This window comes from Miniopterus schreibersii (genome assembly GCF_964146895.1).
Source record: "Miniopterus schreibersii genome assembly, chromosome: 8".
Classification (NCBI taxonomy): Eukaryota; Metazoa; Chordata; class Mammalia; order Chiroptera; family Miniopteridae; genus Miniopterus; species Miniopterus schreibersii.
This window is the reverse complement of record NC_138109.1, coordinates 17,807,310-17,826,987: the sequence shown is the minus strand read 5'-3', so window position 1 is coordinate 17,826,987 and position 19,678 is coordinate 17,807,310. Positions and strand designations below refer to the sequence as shown.

Genomic DNA, 19,678 nt, shown 5'->3' with positions numbered 1-19,678 from the left:
TGGCTTTACTCTGAATGAGATGGGAAACAGTTGGGAGGTTTGAACTTCCATTTTTATTGATTTTTAGAGAGAGAGAGGAAGGGTGAGAGAGAGGGAAACATCAGTTTGTTGTTCCACTTATTTACCCATTCATTGACTGTTGTATGTGCCCTGACGGAATGGAACTGCAACCTTGGTGTATGGGGACGACACTCTAACCAACTGAGGTATCTGGCCAGGGCCTGCACTTGCTTTTTTTTTTTTTTTTTTTTTTAATTATTGATTAATTTTAGAGAGGAAAGGAGAAACAGATTTGTGTTCCACTTATTTATGCATCCATTGGTTGATTCTTGTATGTGCCCTGACCTGGGATCTAACCTGAAGCCTTGGCTTATTGGACAGTGCTCTAACCAACTGAGCTACCTGGCCAGGGCTGAACTTCCAATTTTTTTTAAAAAAAGTCTTTATTGATTTCAGAGAGGAGGAGGAAGAGGAAGAGATAGAAACATCAATGATGAGTTATTGGGGAGACAGAGATAAGAATCAATAAATTATGGTACAGTGTGATAGTATCAGTCGGTATCAAGTTCAGAGGTGGATGGAAGGTGACTAACTCTGACAGGGGTGGTGGACAAGAGAAGGCTTCCTGGGAGATGACATCAGAGCTGGTTTCTGAGAGATGGACAGGAGTTTGCCTATTATACTCCTATGGGAGGAAGCAATAGCTTGAGTCAGGTAATTGTTTTACTGGGGATGGGAGCAGAGCAATGTCTTGCTGTGCATTTATCATGTGCATAGTTCTAGACCTTGTACATGGCGAATACTTAGTAAATATTTGCCAAATTGCTTTTAGGGCATCTATACAATGCAGGGTAAGAGTTCAAATGAACTGTTATGCATGTGACCCATTACCGGTAGCTCTTGCCCACCTTGTACCTGTCCAACTATTGATTTTGCTTGCCTGGTATCTATTCATTCCTTCTGGTAAGAACACTGTGACTTTCCCTTGGGAAACTACCCTTCCTTCCACTCAGGTCATGTGGTTTGGTGAGGCTGCTTTATTCTGTAGTTCCAGTGTGGGTAGATGCCCCTGTCCTGGTGAATCAAAGCATTCCATCCCTGCCACCCCAGCGCCAGTGACTGGTTGCGGGGAGGGGTGTGTTAGTGACCCACTGCAGGCCAAATGTGATGCAACCCTAGGATCTTTGCTAGAAGTATTGGGAAATAATTTTAACTTTTGGGATGGCTAAGTAAATAGGATATAAACGTGGAGTGGAGTTGTTGGTGGGTATCTTGATACTTTGGGGGGAAAACTTAACTGACAATGAAGGAAACAGAAACATCTGAAGCCTTTTTGGACTTTTCGATTACAAAAGTCCACTTTGGTGTCTGACTACTGCATTTGAAATAATGCAAAATACACACTTCTATCACTAGCAGAAACATCTAGGGGCTTAGCCCTTTCACATTTGCCTCCTACAGGCTCTCTGGGGAAAATAATAAGATGGCAGGATGCTGGTTAGGTTCTGTCCTCCCGATCTGTAGCCACACATTCCAGCTGTTTCTTGACTTAGAGACCTCACTTTGCTTCTTTGTGTCATTTCCTGATTAACTTGCTCTCTGTTGGTTCTTCCAGGAGTCTGAGTTTTTGAGGAAATGCCACTGGCTCTAGGCCAGTCTATGTTATTGGGTGTTAGAAGTTGGAATCTCTTCCTTGGTCATGTTATTCTGGGGCCAAGGCTGCAACGTCCATCCTCAAGATCAGTAGTTTTCAACCTGGAATACACTGACCTCTGGTGGTATACAGTGGAGGTGCTAAAACCATAGAACAAAACACAATACTGCTTTCTGGAGTGTTAATTTTATTCATGGAAATGTAAGGCAGTATTTTCAATATTAAAGTGTATTCAGGGCACCCTCTCCGAGCCAGACTTACATAAACTCAAATCCTGGCTCCATCACTTACTAGCTGCATGACCTTAAGATTACTAAACCTCTGTGTACCTGATTCCTCAAACTATGAGGATATAGTATCAGTGCCTATCTTATGAGATTATGGTAAAAATTAAGTTAGTCTGTGTAAACTACTCAGAACAGTGCCTGCTGCATAATAAGTGCTATGTAAGTATTAGTTATTACTGTTAAAACATGGATATATTGTGAAGTACAAATAAAACTAGTGTAATTTTAAGATCCAAGACTATGAAGAAATGTCACCTGCAGCTCTGACCCAGCTTCCCAGGGAGGGATTTGCTCTCACTTTCTTCTGCCAGCAAGAATACTTACATCTATGGAGAAAAGGGAACGCTTGTGCACTGCTAGTGGAAATGTAAATTAGAGCAGCCACTATGGAAAACTTTGGAGCCTCTTTGAAAAGTTAAAAATAGAACTACCATACAATCCTGCAATTCGACCTCTGGGTATTTATCCAAAAACAAAAATACTAATTCAAAAAGATACATGCATCAAGATATGGAAGCAATCTAAGTGCCTATTGACAGATGAATGGATAAAGATGATGTGATACATATACAGTGGCATATTACTCAGCCATTAAAAAGAATGAAATCTTGCCATTAGCAACATGGATGGACCTCAAGAGTAATGTACTAAATAAGTCAGAGAAAAAGACAGATACTGTATGATTTCACTTATATGTGGAATCTAAATAGCAAAAGAAATGAACAAAATAGAAACAGACTCATAGAGAACAAACTAATGGTGGCCTGAGGGAAGCAAGGGGGTGGGTAAAATAGGTACAGGGCAATGAGATACAGACTTCCAATTATAAAATAAGTCTAAGGGATGTGATGTACAGCATAGGGAATACAGTAAATAACATTGTAATAACTTCATAGGGTGACTGGTGATTACTAGACTTAATGTGATCATTTTGTAAGGTATTTAAATGTTGAATCACTATGTTATACACCTGAAACTAATAGTTTATCAACCATATATATATATTTTTAATCCTCACCCAAGGATATGTTATAATTTTAGAAACGGAGAAACATCAATGTGAGAAACATAGATCTATTGCCTCCCATATGCACCCTGACTGGGATCGAACCCACCACCTTTTGGTGTACAGGATGATGCTCCAACTAACTAAGCCACCAGGTCAGGGCTCAACTATATTCTTTTTCTTAAAATATATCTTTATTGATTTCAGAGAGGAAGGGAGAGGGAGAGAGATGGAAACATCAATGATGAGAGAGTCATCGATCGGCTGCAGCCTGCAACCTGAGCATGTGCCCTGACCGGGAATCGAACCCTGATCGCCTGGATCCTAGGTTGACGCTCAACCGCTGAGCCACGCCCGGCCGGGCTCAACTATATTCTTTAAAAAGAATACTTACATGTGATTTTTACTACAAGAGAGAATCCAGGTGAATTCACATTCTTCTAATTTCCAGGGCCATCCTTGTTTCATGTATACATTAGCTTCCTCTATCCACCTTCCACATCTTAGGGCCACCCACCCATTGTCATACAGACACTTGCCTTCCATTTGATTACAAGGATAATATATGCAAGCTTTAAAAAAATAACCATTTCTTCAGTTTTTCAAAAATAGGATTTTGTTAGGTAATGTACTTCATGGGGGGTGGGCAATGAAGATAGAAGGAACAGCATGAGCAAAGGTCCAGAGGTTATGTTCCAGAAGAGCAAGTCCATTTTGACTTGAGAGTAATTGAAGATGAGGCCGGAAAAATAGGATAAGTTTTTATCACTTGAGGATCTTGAATGTTACATACATTAAAGAGTTTGAAGTTGATTTTAAACTCTCTAAGCCCGTTTCATCTGTAAAATTAGGAAACTCTCACTGAATTGTTGTGAGGACTGACGAGAGAAGCAAACAGATGGTGTGAGATATCCTACAGAGAAATGGAATGACTGTCTTGCGAGTTGGAGACAAAGATTCTACTCCTTGGTATAGAGCAAACCATCCCACCTCTCAGGATGGCCTCTAATTCAAATTTTCCCACTTTTGAGATCATATGTTCCTGCAAGGCACATATCAACCACCACCAGAGGGAGCTCAATACAAAGGAATCAGAGCTCACAGCTCAACAGGAAAATTGTGGTAGGCAAGTGTGGGCAGGGGGTGTGGAATCCTGAACCCAATCCAGAGATTCTCAATGGTAGTAGTGGGACATGGATCTAGGCGCCCTCTCTCTGGCCCCCTCTCCTTAGACCCATCCTAAGGACAGGGGTAGGATATGCCGCTACAACCTAGAGCTTAGGTAGCAAGTCAGATGTTAAGATCTCTAGGATGGGAGGTAGAGGATGAGGGGCCAGACCTAGTTTGGGGGCCTGAATTTCTGTATCTCAAGTAAAAGGGCTTTCACCAACTCTGGTTATAAGCCACTGAGCTGGGTGCCAGGCTAGGTAGTCTAAATCTAGCCAGACCTTAGAACAGGAGCAGGGCTGCAGTGTGGGAAGGAAAGAGGCAGTGCCATGTCTGATAATTAGTCATTAGAGTGGTGTCTGCATGGCGCTGGGACTCCAGCCTTTAGGTCTATCAGAAAGGGTTATGTACCCAGCTGGGCGTGGCTCAGTGGCTGAGCAGCGACCTAGGATCCAGGCGATCAGGGTTCGATTACCGGTCAGGGCACATGCCCCGGTTGCGGGCTCCATCCCCAGTTGGGGGAGTGCAGGAGGCAGCCGATCAATGACTCATCATTGATGTTTCTCTCTTTCTCTCTCCCTCTCCTTTCCTCTCTCTGAAATCAAGAGATATATTAAAAAAAAAAAAAAAAAGGGGGTTATGTGGTCTAGCTTCTCCAATCAAGACTACTTACTAACCTAGTGGTTCATACAATTTTTACAAAACCTTTGTCTTTTCCACTAACCCACACTGAGTTAAGTACTGATTTTTGTGTTGCAGATGTTAAAATGAAAGCCTAGAGACATTTAGCAGTTTACCCAAGATCAAATAGCACTCAAGGGCAGAGTTGGGCCTGGAAGCAGTAGGAGTGGCTCTGATGGGCCCAGGAAAGGGAAGGCAGGCCAACAGAGCAACAGCCTTCAGAACTGCCGCAGCAAGCACTGGCTCTTGTCCAGGCTTCAGACTCACTCCTCCAGGACCAGCTCTGCTGCTAGGCCCCAGGCTGCCAGCCCAAGTCTCCTACTCCCACCCCAGTCCCCTGAGAGCCCATCACCCTGGCAACAGCCAGAGAAAAGCCCAGCTAAAATATTTATGGCTCAAAACAGTCCAGAGGCTTCTGATAGGGGGAGGGGAAAAGGTTGAAGTCATCCCTTCTCTGCTTGCAGGGGAGGTGATTGACATGCAGGGCAGCTGGGTGTGTAGGTCAAGCCCAACAGGTCGGGGCTCTCACAGGAAGCTCTCTAGGCTGCAAATATTAATGAGGGAGGTCGTCCTGTATGTGACAGACGTGACAGGTGACAGGACTGGGTAAGAAACATAAGACGGATAAAAGGAAGAAGGAAACTCAAGTGTCGAGCAGTATTACATATAGACCCTGTGCTGGGTATTTCACACACATTCCATTTGCTTCTCAGATCCCATTCAGTGCATAGGGATTATTATCCTGCTTTTATGGAGTAAACAGGCCATGAAAAATACACAGCAAGTGATGAGCTAGAATTTGAACTCAGATCTGTTTGGCTTTAGCTCTCTGAGTTTTCTGTAAAATTTCGTGGCTCCCAAGCAGATATCCTGCATTTGGGGTTGAGCATATAGCAGCTTAGGAACCTAGTGCTGGCTTCTCAGACAGCTGACACCAGCTCTGCAGCTCCATTTACCTATGATCAGGATGTCATGATTCCCTAATTCCTTACCTCAAACTCCTCCCCTGCCTGCTAAACTGAAGCAGGTCCTCTGATGCTACATAAAGGAACTCTGGCCACAAGGTGAGGTCTATGAGACCAAGAAACCAAGGAAACTGCAGACTCAGTGGCCAATCCTGGACTGAGTCTCAGTGCAAACAGGCTGACAAACCCATCTCAGTTTGCCTGGAACTTTTCTGGTTTTAGCACTGAAAGTTCCACATCCTAGGAACCTGCTCAGTTCTGGGTAAATCTGAGGGTCTGTCATCCTTAAAAATCTCTTACACAAACATAATGCTTTGCTGCTTCAAAATAGTTGAGGCTAGAAGAGGTACAAACAGGTCAAGAGCAGGGACTATGAAAATCTGTAGCCCTTAACCGTAGGCAGTTATTTACCCTCCTTGAACCTGCTCCTCACATGCAAAATGAGGGTGACAGAATGAAGGGTTACGTGAGACAGTGCACACAAATGCTTGGCACAGTACCTGGCACACTAAGCATTCAATAAATTATTAGCTGTTATTCACAGTAATCAATAATGAAGATAAAAATGTGATCAGAGGTTAAATAACTTGCCCTAAGTAAATCAACTGATTTCAATGTCCCTTTCCTGCTAAGAATAAATCTAGTCTGTATCAAAGGCTGACTTTCCAATCCTTCAAGAGAAATGTTGAGGGCAAATAGCTAGCCTAATATAACTAGGTGAGTGGAAGCTATACAGGGAAGCTTTGGCTCTCTCCCAAAGTTGATAGAAGCTACCCGAGTAGGTCCATTCATCACTTGACCAAACTTTTATTGAGCCCCTCATTACCAGATATTTGCTGGGGAAGGGATACAGCACAGAGGTAAAGCCCTACCCTTAAAGAGCTTTTTGAATAAGTTTAGTAATAAACAATGCAGAGAAAACAGGTGCAGAGGTTAAATAACTTGCCCAAAATAAATGAACCTTCTCACTTGGCTTTCCTCAGCCTGTTCCTGAGTTGGTGACCAGCTTCTCTCTAGGAGCCCTCTGGAAGTGTCCAAGGGCTCCCAGGCTGCACTCACAACAGATGTGGCAGGGAGAGAAATAGGAGGTGGTGGAGTGTTGGTAGGGTGTCCCAGCCAGTTCTGCTAGAGGCTAAGGGGAAGCACGCAAACTGGGAATGACACAGTAGGAGTTGCCAGTTTATTCAGATTTAGGCAGCCATGCTGAGGATATTGTTAGTCCCCTTCAGTTTTTCCCCTGCAGCCCTGAGGACTCCATTCTGGGCCTAGAGACTCTTAGGGGATCTTGGCTGGCTTTCTGTGTGTAAATCAGACAGATCAAAGAGGTGGGTGAGAACAGACTGTTGATCTCTCGTGTTTCTCTGGGCTCAGCAAAGGCCCTCAGGCCAGCCTTGACACAGCAGGCAGCTCTCCTGGTTTCCGGAGTTCTCTGATAGCTGCAAAGACACAGGCAGAAAATTAAGAAACATGAAACTGCCACATCAGGGGGCTTCCCTGCCTCCCATATGGCCAGGCTGCCTCCCTTACAATCTCCCCACCTCACAGCACAACTGCAGTTGTTCCATTCAGTACAAGGTTTATAGGTGCACAGATGAGCAGAAAATAGAAGTCCACAGTCTATGAGCTTTTTCCATGTCAGTCAGGCATATGGTTCCTCACATCTCATACCTCCCAGCCTTGGCCATGCCAGAAATCTAATCATGTCACTCCCCACCCGTCACTCCTGGATTCAGTGGTCTTCAGTGATGACCACAGAATAAGGTCCAGATTCTTACCTCACCTTGAACCTGCTATAGTTTTACCCTCTGCCTAGAATGTGTCCTATGCCCTTTCCCAAGCCTTCTACCTCACTAACTCTTCCTTTTATTTTTCAGATGTCGGCTTAAACATCAGTTCCTCAAGGAAAACCCCAGTTAGGTTAGCTTCCTGTTTGTGCCCTCAGAGCACTCTGTTTTCTTTTATAGCACTATGGTCACAACTGATACATTTAGTGTCTGTTTCCACAAATATACTGTTTTTGAAAAAAGTTATTGAGGGAAGGAGGGAGGAAGAGAAAGAGAGAAACATCGATTTGTTGTTCCACTTATTTATGCATTCCTTGGTTGTTTCTTGCATGTACTCCGATTGAGGACTGAACCAACAACTAGTGTAATGGGATGACGCTCTAACCAACTGAGTTACCCGGCCAGGGCTCCCTAAATATACTGTAACCTCTATGAGACCAGGGATCAATTTTATCTTGCTCTCTTGTGTCTAGCACATAGTAGGTGCTCCAATTTATAAACGTGAATGCATTAAGAAAAATGAATAAAAGGGGCCATGTGTCTGATATCTGGAGAGAAGCTTATGAAGCCTTATGTCAGAGCATAGGTATTTCTCTTTCTCAAAGGCTGATGCAATTTATTTCCTACATTCCAACCCCAGAGAGCCTGAGAAATGGGTAGCACCGTTCTTTTGTTGTTGTTTTTTTAAATATGTCTTTATTGATTTCAGAGAGGAAGGGAGAGAGAAACATCAATGATGAGTCATTCATCGGCTGCCTCCTGCACGCCCCCACTGGGGATTGAACCAGAAACTCGGGCATGTGCCCTGACCAGGAATCAAACCGTGACCTTCCGGTTCATGGGTCAATGCTCAACCACTGAGCCATGTTTGGCTGGGTGGTAGCACCCATTTTATAGCTAAAGCTGGGCCATGAATAGGAAGCATGAAGCCTGCAGGAGTTAGAAGATCCCAGAGAATTAGCCTGTATCTGAACTCAAATGCTTTTTTTTCACCAACCCTGGGATCGATCGAACTCACAACCTACATATGTGCCCCAACAGAGGATTGAACGTGCAAACTTTCAGTGTATGGGATGACACTCCAACAGAGCCATACCAGCCAGCCAGGGCTGAACTCAAACACTTTTATCTCAAGTTCTCACACATGGTGCCGAGTGGGAAGAGACTGGCTATCCTGAGGTGGGCCAAGGTGGGCTTTAGAGGTTGATAAGGGAACAGCTAACTCAGGCATCTTAACAGAGTATGAACAGAAACAATGCCCAAATTTCTGGCAATGTGCTCTACTTAGCTGATTAATCTGGGGCAATAGCCTGGCCATGCCTCAAACTCTTGCCTAGAAACATCTCAAATAGGCTGTCCTTTTTCAGGAGTCCCAACTCCCCCAAATTTGTCTTGGAAACAGCAAGGCCTCCTTGAAGCAAAAAGCTCCCTAGGTCTAGGTGAGGGAAACACAAGGTTAGCTTGTGTACCTGTCTAAGAACTCCCCTGCCTAATGCCTGCATGAGATGCAGTCAGACAATCACCGCAGCTTAGGCTAGGAATGAGTAGGACATGTACTGCTGAGAGGCTACTACTGCATTTATAGTCAAGGAATTTCAAGAGGCTAAACCCCAGCGGCATAGCTATGAAATTCAAGTCCCTTCCAGATACAAGTCTCCCTCCTTTTAGAAAAGAGAGCTGCAGTTGGCAGAACATTGGGTAAGAACACATTATCTGTCCCAGAGTCAGAACAGGCCATAAGGGACCTCCTGCCCAGGGGTTGTAAAATTGATTCTAGATGCCAGGAAACATAATCTGCTCCAAATAACCCCCAAAAAGGGGTTTGGTCTGCTGCTTAAATGTAACCTCCTTGGGAGCCCAGGGCACCAATCAGGTCACAGTAGGACTAGGGAACAATACCCACCATAGGCCTTTGTTCCCAAAGGGGTAGGCCAGGGAACAAAAGTAGTTAGTTAGTAAAGTGCACTTCCTCCCCTCCCCCAACAGCTGCTATCTCGACAGCTGTATGCAGCCTGCCTGCTCAAGGCTATTAAATATTCATCAGATGCTCACAAACTTTAAACATGCAATGACTATTAATCTGGAGAGCAAGAGGTACATAAGGGCTGGAGAGAGGAATCCAATTTTTTTAAAGTTCAGGAATCTGGAAACCATGCCAGGGGCACCCATCCTGTACACCAAAGCTGGGAACTACTTTCAGTGCAAACTGATCATCTTGTTGCCACTCTAGACACAGAGGCGGCAGCTCAGTGGGAGTACAAAGACTTGGGTTTAAGCTCCAGCTTTTTTTTTTTTTTTTTAAATATATCTTTATAGATTTCAGAGAGAGGAACAGAGAGGGAGATGAAACATCAATGATGAGAGAGTCGTTGATCGAGCCCACAACCTGGGCATATGCCCTGACCAGGAATGGAACTGTGATCTCCTGGATCCTAGGCTGATGCTCAACCGCGGATTCACGCCTGAACGGGCTAAGCTCCAGCTTTTGGACCTTGTGGTCATCCTAACCTGTATGCAACAGTTTTCAGTTTCACAGGACTGTTTCTGAGAATTAAATGGGATGCTGCGTGTGATATTCTTAGCATAGTTAGCACAGAATTAAAAGCTTAAAATGGAGGCAGAGGCTTCATTCATTCAGGACAGAGTAGTGTGAGCAAAGTTTGTATCAGTGGAGACTCAGAGTTTTGGTCTCCAATTCACAGGGCAGATGAGAGGGATAGATATGGGAAGACTGTCAAGATATGGTGAAAGCTTAACATACACCCTCATATAGTCCAAATTCTATCTGAGAGATGATTTTTCTTTCTGAAAAAGGTAAGAACCAAAGGCATTCAAACAAGAGGGAGAGAGGAAGGAATGCAAAGTGAGAGGAGACTATCTCCTTCACTCTCCCAAAAAGGAGTGGTGCTACTTATGGATGGCTCTCCTCTTCTGGTTCCCTTACTCTCCTACCTCACCAGCACAACGGCAAACACAGGTGTATTCTTGTGCTTAAGGCCTCCAATAGCTCCTTAAACTTCAGAATAAAGTCCAAATTTCTTGCCTAACATTTACTGTTTCAAAATTGGCACTAACCTACTCTTCCAGCCTCTATTTATAGCTAAATTTATTGGGCACTCACTACGTCATGTTGAATGTTTTACATGTATTAGTTCACTCAAGCTTTACGACGATGTTGTGAAATGACTATCATCATCCCATTTTACAGATGATGGAACTGAGACTTGGAGAGGATAACTCATCTAAGGTCCCAAAGCTACTAGCTTTGGAGGCAGAATCTGAAATTGGTCTGTTTAAAGCCATAGTAAAGTGCTATGCTAACCTATCTGTTTGCCTGGTAAATTCTTAAGTTATACTTTAGGACAACTTAAATTCTACCACTCCCCTTCTCCAGCACTTCTTATGCCTTTCTCACCAGCTCCTGCAGGCTCCCTGACAGTTCAGCAACAGAAATGATCTCACACTACCGTTAACTATGTAAGACTTACTCTCCCATTAGATTGAGTTTCTTGAAGGCAGAGACTATGAACTGATGTAGACCCGTGATCCAGCACAAGAGCCTAAGTGACCTCAGCTAATGTTCCCTACATTAGTAATAACATTCCTGCAGAGTAAGCCTCCTTCCAGGATACAGGATGACTGTGCAAGCTCTCTGGGATGGTTCTGGCTGACAGGTAAAACTTCTCAGTTCCAGTATAATCTAGAAGTTGAGACTGATCATAGCCTCTAAAATTAGACTACCTGAGCTTGAATCCCAGCTTTGCTACTTAACAGCTGCATGACCTTGGATAAGTGATTTAATTTTTCTGAGCCTAAGTTTCATCATTGTGTAAACATGGGATAATAATAGCTCCTCTACATGTGGAGAAGATGGTGCATGGCACACAGAGAAGAATGTTATAATTGACAAAATGCCATAGTAGCTAAGACATATTTTTTTTCAGGTTTTAACATCTCTGAAATCGGGATGCAATCTTACATTCAATATAAAAACACACACAAAAACTATTGTGTTGGTTTAACTGGTAGTCTTTTTTCTTTCTTTGTAGTACTTAATAATACATCTTAGAATAAATGGCCTCAGTGTCAATAAAATATAGGAGCAGCATGCTTTTAGCACAGAAAATGGATGTTGGTGCACAAAAGTATTTGAATTTACTGGGGTGACAGTGGTTAACAAACAGAAAAATGTTGATACTCACCACCTCCCGCAACTTCCTATGCAAACATGGTAAACAACTTTATCTCTCCTGGTATCATCTGCCTCATTTACAAAAACAGGGATACACAGCAGGAATTCAAATTGTGTTCTCTTCTCCCTTGGCCAGGCAAAGCTGCTTATTTTCCCTATGTTACTTTCTCCTTCTTTTAAAAATGGGGTCGCCCTGGTGTGGCTCAGTTGGTTGGAGTGTCGACCCATGCACTGAAAGGTTACCAGTTTGATCCCCAGTCAGGATGAGCACGGGAGGCAACCAATCGATGTTTCTCTTACATTGACATTTCTCTTGTTCTCTCTCTCTCCCCCTCCCTCTCTCTAAAATCAGTAAAACTTATCCCCAGGTAAAGGTTAAAAAATAAATTAAAAAGGGTCTTGGCTGATGTTGCTCAGTGGTTAGAGCGTTGGCCTGTGCACCAAAGGGTCACAAGTTCAATTACCAGTCAAGGGCACGTACCTGGGTTGTGGGTTTGATCCCTGGCCCGAGTTGGGGTGCCTGTGGAAGGCAACCAATCGATGTGTCTCTCTCACATCAGGGTTTCTCTCCCCCACCACTCCTTCCCTTCCACTCTCTTTAAAAAGCAATGGAGCCCGCCTGGCGTGGCTCAGAGGTTGAGCATCCATCTAGGATCCAGGACATCTTAGTTTGATTCCCAGTCAGGGCACATGCCCGGGTTGTGGACTCCATCCCCAGCAGGGGGCGTGCAGGAGGCAGCCAATCAATGACTCTCATCATTAATGTTTCTCTCTCCCCTCCTCCCTTTCTCTCTGTGAAATCAATCAATAAAATAATTTCTTTTTTAAAAAAAGGCAATGGAAAAAATATCCTCGGGTGAGGATTAATGAAAAACAAACCAAAAAAACTAAATTGGGTCAAGGTCGATGAATGAGAGCAGACTGAGAATAAAATGAGAAAACAATTGAAACGACTACTTAATAGTAACACTGCCAGCAAAGGGCAGCTGTGTAGGCTCAAGCAAAGCAAAAGCCTATATATCAAGAAAGGAGGAGCCCATATGCTGCATTATGCATTCTAACTCAGAAATAATCTTTGGGCAAAGCCTTAGGGGACATAGAACTTCAGGGTTTGAGGCCAGGGAGGGAGTACTTAAATTTAAAAAACCCGAGCAAAACATCCACCAATACTACCTCTATCTCCTTTGTTTACTTAGTTCAAGAACACTCTGCATATTTATAGGCAAGAAGCCTTTTGGTTCCCAACTCTCAGGCTGCTGTTTTCTGAAACAAAAAATAGTCTGAGTCTGTTTCACCCTTTGTGGCCAGAAAGCCCCAGCAGCTGCTGATGCATCCTTACCTTGGCATTTTGGGGGTGATAAAGTTGTTCTAAAATGGTTGTGGCGATTATTGTACAATTCTGTATATATAGTCATGAACCACTTAACAGGGATACATTTTGAGAAATGTGTCTTTAGGCGATTTTGTCATTGTGTAAGTATCATGGAGTATACTGACATAAACCTAGATGGTCTAGCCGACTGCAAACCTAGGCTGTACAATATTACCACCACTGTACATGCAGTCTGTTGTTGACTGAAATGTCATTATGACTGTACTAAAACCACTGAATTATACACTTTAAATGGGTGAATAGTATGGTACACAAATTATATCTCAATAATCCTAACATGTTTTTAATTTATATTAATAGAAGCTAACCAGACTCTGCAAACTGGTAGGCTAAAGGTATCATCTGGCTTCTAGTGGATGTTTTACAAGGACTGATACAAATCTGAGCAAACATTAAACTGGTATATAAAATCCAAATTTCTAGTTTTCCTTGAAAATCAGATCTAGCAAGTCTAACAAAAAACTTTGAAGCTGGGAAAGAAGCATGAGTGAAAACGATCCTCAAATACTTGAAAGGATATTCAGGGGTCCAAAGAAGAACCAGTAATAGGTTACTGGAGTGATTTGTTCAACATACGGGAAAATTTCCAATACCTGGAGCTGTCCTAAATTAAATGGGCTGCTTTTGGAAGTAATGTTTCCTGTCAGTAGTATGAAGTACTGATACATGCTATAACATGGATGAACCTTGAAAACATGCGAAGTCAAAGAGGCCAATCACAAAAGGCATATGTATATAATTCTATTCATATGAAATGTTCAAAATAGGCAAATCCATAGAAACAGAAAATAGATTAGTGGTAGCCAGAGGCTGGGAAGAGTCAGGAATTAGTGACCACTAACAGGTATGGGATTTCTTTTGGAGTAATGGAAATTTTCTGGAATTAAACAGTAATGATGGTTGCACAACATTGTGAATATTCTAAAAAAACCCATTGGACTGTACACTTTAAAATGGTTAATATTACATTATGTGAGTTTTATCTCAATTAAAAAAGAAAAAGGTAGAAAGGGTCAAATGAGATAATCCTTATTAACTGCTTAGGACATTATGATGGACATAGTGATAAATGTTAGCTATTATCATCAACTTCATTTGGTGATAAATGAGAGGGGTTAAGGGTTTACCAATATCATATTCAGGACTTCCTGGGTGCCTCACACCATGCTCAAGACAAATGGTCCTCCCTAAAATCTCCAAATCTCAGAGGCTTCTGGCTATGAGGAAGGCTTGGAAGAAATGGTGTCCAAAAAGGCAAATTACTCTGCCAAAGACTACAATGTGCCTTTGGCTTACCTAGGTAGATCTTCTCTCCTCAGTGTTACCAGAACCCTAACAACTTATTCAAGGGCAGAGGGAAAAATCATCCAGTTAGTTCCTTGATGGCTTCAAGCAACAGGAAGGCTCATTCAGTTGTCAGAGTGAGCCCAACGATTCAAACAGGGAGAATGCTTGAATTCTTAGGGGAAGAACACTAATATTTACTATGTATAGGGCATTGAATTGGTTGGCCTTATACAGAACTCCTTCAGTTTGCCAACCACTCAAAGATGTCCATTATCACTATCTTCCTTCCCAGATGTGGAAGTAAGATAGATAATTGCTTTAGATCACTAAGCAAGACAGCTCATGGAGTCAACTCTAGGTTTTTGTCAGGTCCTATGTCCTTTCTACTATAAAATAATATCCCTACTAGGGGTCTAAGTGTGAGAAATGATCCTTTCCTTAAAGTATAAGCAGTATTGTGTAAGTCAAGATGTTAGGTTCAGGCAACACATAAACTTGGGCTTGACCCTGGGAAGTCACTTCACTTACTTCTGTAAAATACATATATTACTGGACAATTGTTTTTTGGCTGTCCAGAATCCACTTCCCCTTCTAATAACACCCTGACTTCCTTTTGTGGAATGAGCTTTTTCTTACTGCATACTGTTAAAGCACGGGCATGTAACTCAAGCTAATCCAGTTTGATATTCCCTCCCTAAAACTTGAATCTTGAGGGCCAACATGGCTAGAGTTTACTTATTCCAGCCAACAGTGCCTAAGCAGCTATCGCTGCTTCAGGACTACTCCTGTGGTCTACCACTGCTGTTTCACACGCCCCCTGCAGGGATCGAGCCTGCAATCTGGGCATCTGCCCAATTGGGAATTAAACCAGTGACCTCTCAGTGCACAGGATGATGCTCAACCAACTGAGCTACACTGGCAGTCCCTAACATCCTTCTAGTACATTCCCTTCTGTTTACATGAGCTACTTTGTTGCTTACGACCAATGAATACCAATGAACTCCAAATGAAACACTGCCTTATTAGATTACTGACAGGATAGAGTGGGATTCAACAGCCATAAGTTGATACTATCTAGTCATTATATAAAATCAGTATGAACTGTAAAGGAACATACAAACATGGTCACGTTGTAAATATGATACAAACGACTGTGTAAGAAAGATCGGCCCATTGATTACCTCCCAGGCCACCTCTTGGCAGAATTGTTTTATATTTAGGATAAAAGTCCCACATCCTTAATAGAAAGCCACCTTAACGTACCTGACATGGGTCTTTACTACCCACTCTACTTCAGGAAATGTCTTGAGTTTTCAATGACCTGAAATGGACAAGTAAGAGATCAGTCTTTCAAAGAGGAAGTTTTAAAGACATACAAAATAAAAGGTAGAGATCCTGCATGCAGTTTACACATTACAGGAGAGAAACATGCAACTTTAAGGAAATTTTAAGTAACATTTCATTGTGAATATCAATATGGGGACCTATAGGAACTCATCCTTGTACATTTTAAAATAACTGAGCAGAAAGCTTTACTTTGGGGAGCAGATCTAATCTACAGTCATTGAAATTTTACATTGTGTCATTTAAGATGTCAGACTTTGTGCCCAGGTTACATTACAGTTCAGTTGTGATGGGCAGGATTATTAAGAGTTATGGCTAATTTATGCGGCAGCATATGGTTTTTCTTTTTACAGCTATTTTTATTAAACAAGTTTTGCAAAGTTTTAACATTAAAATTAACAGCTAAAGAATTGTTTATGCAAGTTGCTGTCACAGTTTATGTAAAAGAAATATGTGCTATTAAAATCAGACATTTAGGTTACCTTTGGTTTTTTGCGATGCATGTTAGCTTTACACATCCTGATTCTCTTGCGATAATTTTCCTTTAAAAAGGGGGGTATAGAGTGATCTCTTTTCATCAAAACAAGACATAATGCCCTGAAAGCTGACTTCAAACCATGGTTGAAAATTCAGTTATTTACACTTTATCACAATCTACAAATACATTTTTTTGTTGGTGTGTTTTAAAAAGAAAAAAAAAATGTCCATCATGCACTGCTGCAGGCAGCCTGGCACTTCATACAAGAGGATTTTTCACCCCCGAGCAGTTTTAGGTGGCTCACTTAGACAAGGCACGGGAACCCTGAAAATTAACAAAGGAGTGGAAAAAGGGCCAACCAATTCCATCATTTCCTCTTGATCTCTCAGGAGGGAATACAGAGCCAGCCTATCATGCCAGATCCTGCCCCAGCCCAGCTGATTTATTAACAGTGTTTCTGGGATTAGAAAGGAAACCCTTAAGGGCACCCAGAGTTTGCAGACTTGTCATCTCGAAAGCAGGTGCTATTCATGTCCAATCTCAGAGAGGTTATTTGGTGCCACTCCTAGGACCACCTAGGGACTCTACAGAAGATGCAAACAAGGTGGCTGGCACTTTAAATATTGACACCTCTGTAAGGAAACCAATCCAAGTTTTGGTTTAGTTGGGTTTTTCTCTCCAGAAATTAGATTTTGTGATAGGATTAGATAAAACTGTTTTCAATAACTTCCAGGGGGTGAAAAAGCTTTGGTTATTTTAAAACTAAAACTTAACAACTCGATAAACTTTTTTTTGGTAAACTTAAAATAAAATCCCCACCACCACTTTTAAGAATGTCTCCAACTTTTAACAAGCCCATTAACTTTAGAATTAATTTAAGTTTATTTGAAAGAGAAAACTATTTTATTGTCCACCCACAAAAATGACAATTCATCACATTTACTTTGATTAAAAAAGGACTAAACTTTATTGACAAACTGCTGCAGACATTTTGACATAAGTTTAAGCTACCTATTTAGGCAGACTTACACATGTAGCATTTAATCTTCCAAGAACAAAATGGGAGGATGGTACAAATCCAATTAGGACTTTAACTTATGTACAGAGTGGATTTTGATTCCTTTTTCATTCAGCTGCAGTCCCTTTTTATATCATGCTAGTGTTGAGACATACTTGACTACCACCTTGGGAACAGTTCAATATTGACAACTGTCAACTTAGGAAAATTATCAGCTTTTGGCCCGTGTCCAAGTGAGCTTTTCATGGAGTGTAGAACCTCAGATGGACAAAATACTTTGTCTTTTTGAATACTGAAATTTTAATTATTAGTACTATTACTGAAAGATTGTGGCTAAAAAGCTCTGCCTTAAATTCAATTCAGGTGGCCAGCCCCCCTCCCCCAATCAACCCCTTCAAAACCTACTCTCCATTAAGTATCTCTCAACACTGTATGTCTGGGGCTAGATTTCAAAACCCACATAATGAAAAAGTCATTTTACAAACCTAATCTTGTTGTTGTTTTTTAAGTCAATTAATGTTAAAAATTGCATCAACTATTTAATTCATGAGGATCTTTCATATTAAAATTTAACCTTAAGATTCAACCGCCATGTGCTTTTAAAGGAAACGTTTTTAGAGACGTCTGAACTCACTTTTACATGGTGGCACCTATTGCCGTTAACGTTTGTGATTTTAAATCTTAAACAGCCCTGAATTTTGAAATGTAGCCTAGTTTGGGATTCTGCAACTACAACTACACGGGATGCCTCAAATCAAAACTAAGATAAAGTTAACAAGCCTTAACTTCAGAACCTTTAAGCAAGCAATGTCACTTTTGAAACTAACAGGTTGTGGTTTTTTATTTTTTTACTCAACTTTTTTTTATTATAAAAGGTACATTTCTGTTTATATTTAAACAACAAAGAAAAAAAGCATCTACACACTTAAAAAATTAATTCAATATTCCTAAATCTATTTTAACTCATTTTAAAATACTACATACAGAAGCCAGAATGCAGAGTTAAGAATGGAGTAAGGTGGGGAGAAGAAGGGGATCACGAAGAAAAACACTTAGACAATTACTTGTCTGTTGTGGGTAAAGCAACAGGAATCCTGGGAGATACAAGAAATCAGTAACAACTTTGCTCATAACTGATATTTTCCCCTCATGTTTGTTTTTAATAACGTCCATATGGGTGCTCTCTGTATGCTCCCTTCACCGGCCTAGCTGGAGGGGCCTTCAGCGACGGCCTAGTCCCATTCCAGTCGTCTTGGCCTATGAGGAAAGCAAGAACAGTTTATAAACCATGTGTCAATGACATTTGGAGATGAGCAGGGGTAAGTCACCTGGCAAAGAAACATGGCTTTGCTTCCAATGTCTTGCTACCTCCCCAGTGGTCCTTGTTTCTCCCTCTACTTGGCCTTCCTGAGCAGCTTAGGCAATTTCCCAACTGGAGGGCAGTTCTGAGCAATGGGCGGAAGGAAACAGCTCAGAAAGGACTTGGAATAATCTCCACAAGCAACATGATCTATATACTCCAGCCCCCAAACCTCAATAAACCCAACACTTGCTAAGACAGTGAGGAAATCAATCTCAGTGGGCCCTTTCCTGTTCCCAAAGCAACCAGATAGCCTCAAGTAAGGTGAACTTATGGAAGTCTTTCAGACTGGAAGCAGGCAGCTCCCTTTCCATACAACAGAAAGGTTTCCTTGTGTAGAAGTGTCCTCTGGCTCTCTGGGCGAAGCAAGCAAGGACCACTTTTCGTGAGGCTCCCCAACAAGAGCTGAGGTCCACTGCTCTGGCAGAGGGAAGTACAATAAAATGTGTTTAGAGCACTGACTAGGAGAATACATTCTTTCTTTCTTATACCAGTAGTCCAGAGAAGCCAAACATGGGGGATTATTCTCAAACGGTTTCCCTCTGCGATACGGAAAAGCCTGAGGGACAGCATCACTTATTTCAAGAGCTGACCTCTCATAAAAATGAGCTGTGTTTATAAGCTTATTCTTCCCATTCATTGCCATATATTACCCATGCCAGTTCATTCCTGAAGTATTTCTCCAGCTGCCTGTATTCATAAGCATCTGCTTCCACCACTATAGGTTTAAAATCTCTTATATGGATCTAAAGTCACACAGAACCCTATCTAAGCTGTTTCTATGCCTCGTATAATAGATATGTCCATCACTTTCCAAGTTGCTTCTGGGTACCAACATGATAGTTTATTTTCGAATTCTGTTTATAAAGGCAGAAATAAGAACAGATTACCATGGCAACATCATACCAGGAGCATAAGGAGCAGTCTGCCTCTTTCAGTCCAGTCTTTTATCCAGCAAAACAGAAATGCAATACAGTAAACACATACAGAGGCCCCACTGTGCTGCCTCATCGATGGAGGGAAATACCCTAGGGCAATCATACTGCCCTTCTAAATAGTGGC

At 41.9% G+C, this 19,678-nt stretch overlaps 1 protein-coding gene across 2 annotated transcripts in view; it reads right to left on the bottom strand.

Moving 5' to 3' along the window:
* Nucleotides 1-6,547: 6,547 nt before the first annotated feature.
* The window catches only part of KHDRBS1 (KH RNA binding domain containing, signal transduction associated 1), a 34,253-nt gene continuing 21,122 nt past the window's right edge, over nt 6,548-19,678 (bottom strand). Inside the window, exons 9-11 of one of the 2 annotated variants that reach the window (XR_013999244.1) lie at nt 18,321-18,513; nt 15,680-15,737; nt 6,548-7,196 (exon numbers count right to left, since the gene is read on the bottom strand). Coding sequence is in view for 1 of the 2 variants with exons in the window: in XM_081143566.1 (XP_080999692.1) it covers nt 18,416-18,513 (98 nt within the window). In the remaining variant the exon portion in view is untranslated. Of the gene's footprint in view, nt 7,197-15,679; nt 15,738-17,176; nt 18,514-19,678 lie in introns of those variants that run through there. The other variant, XM_081143566.1, reaches the window with a different exon arrangement.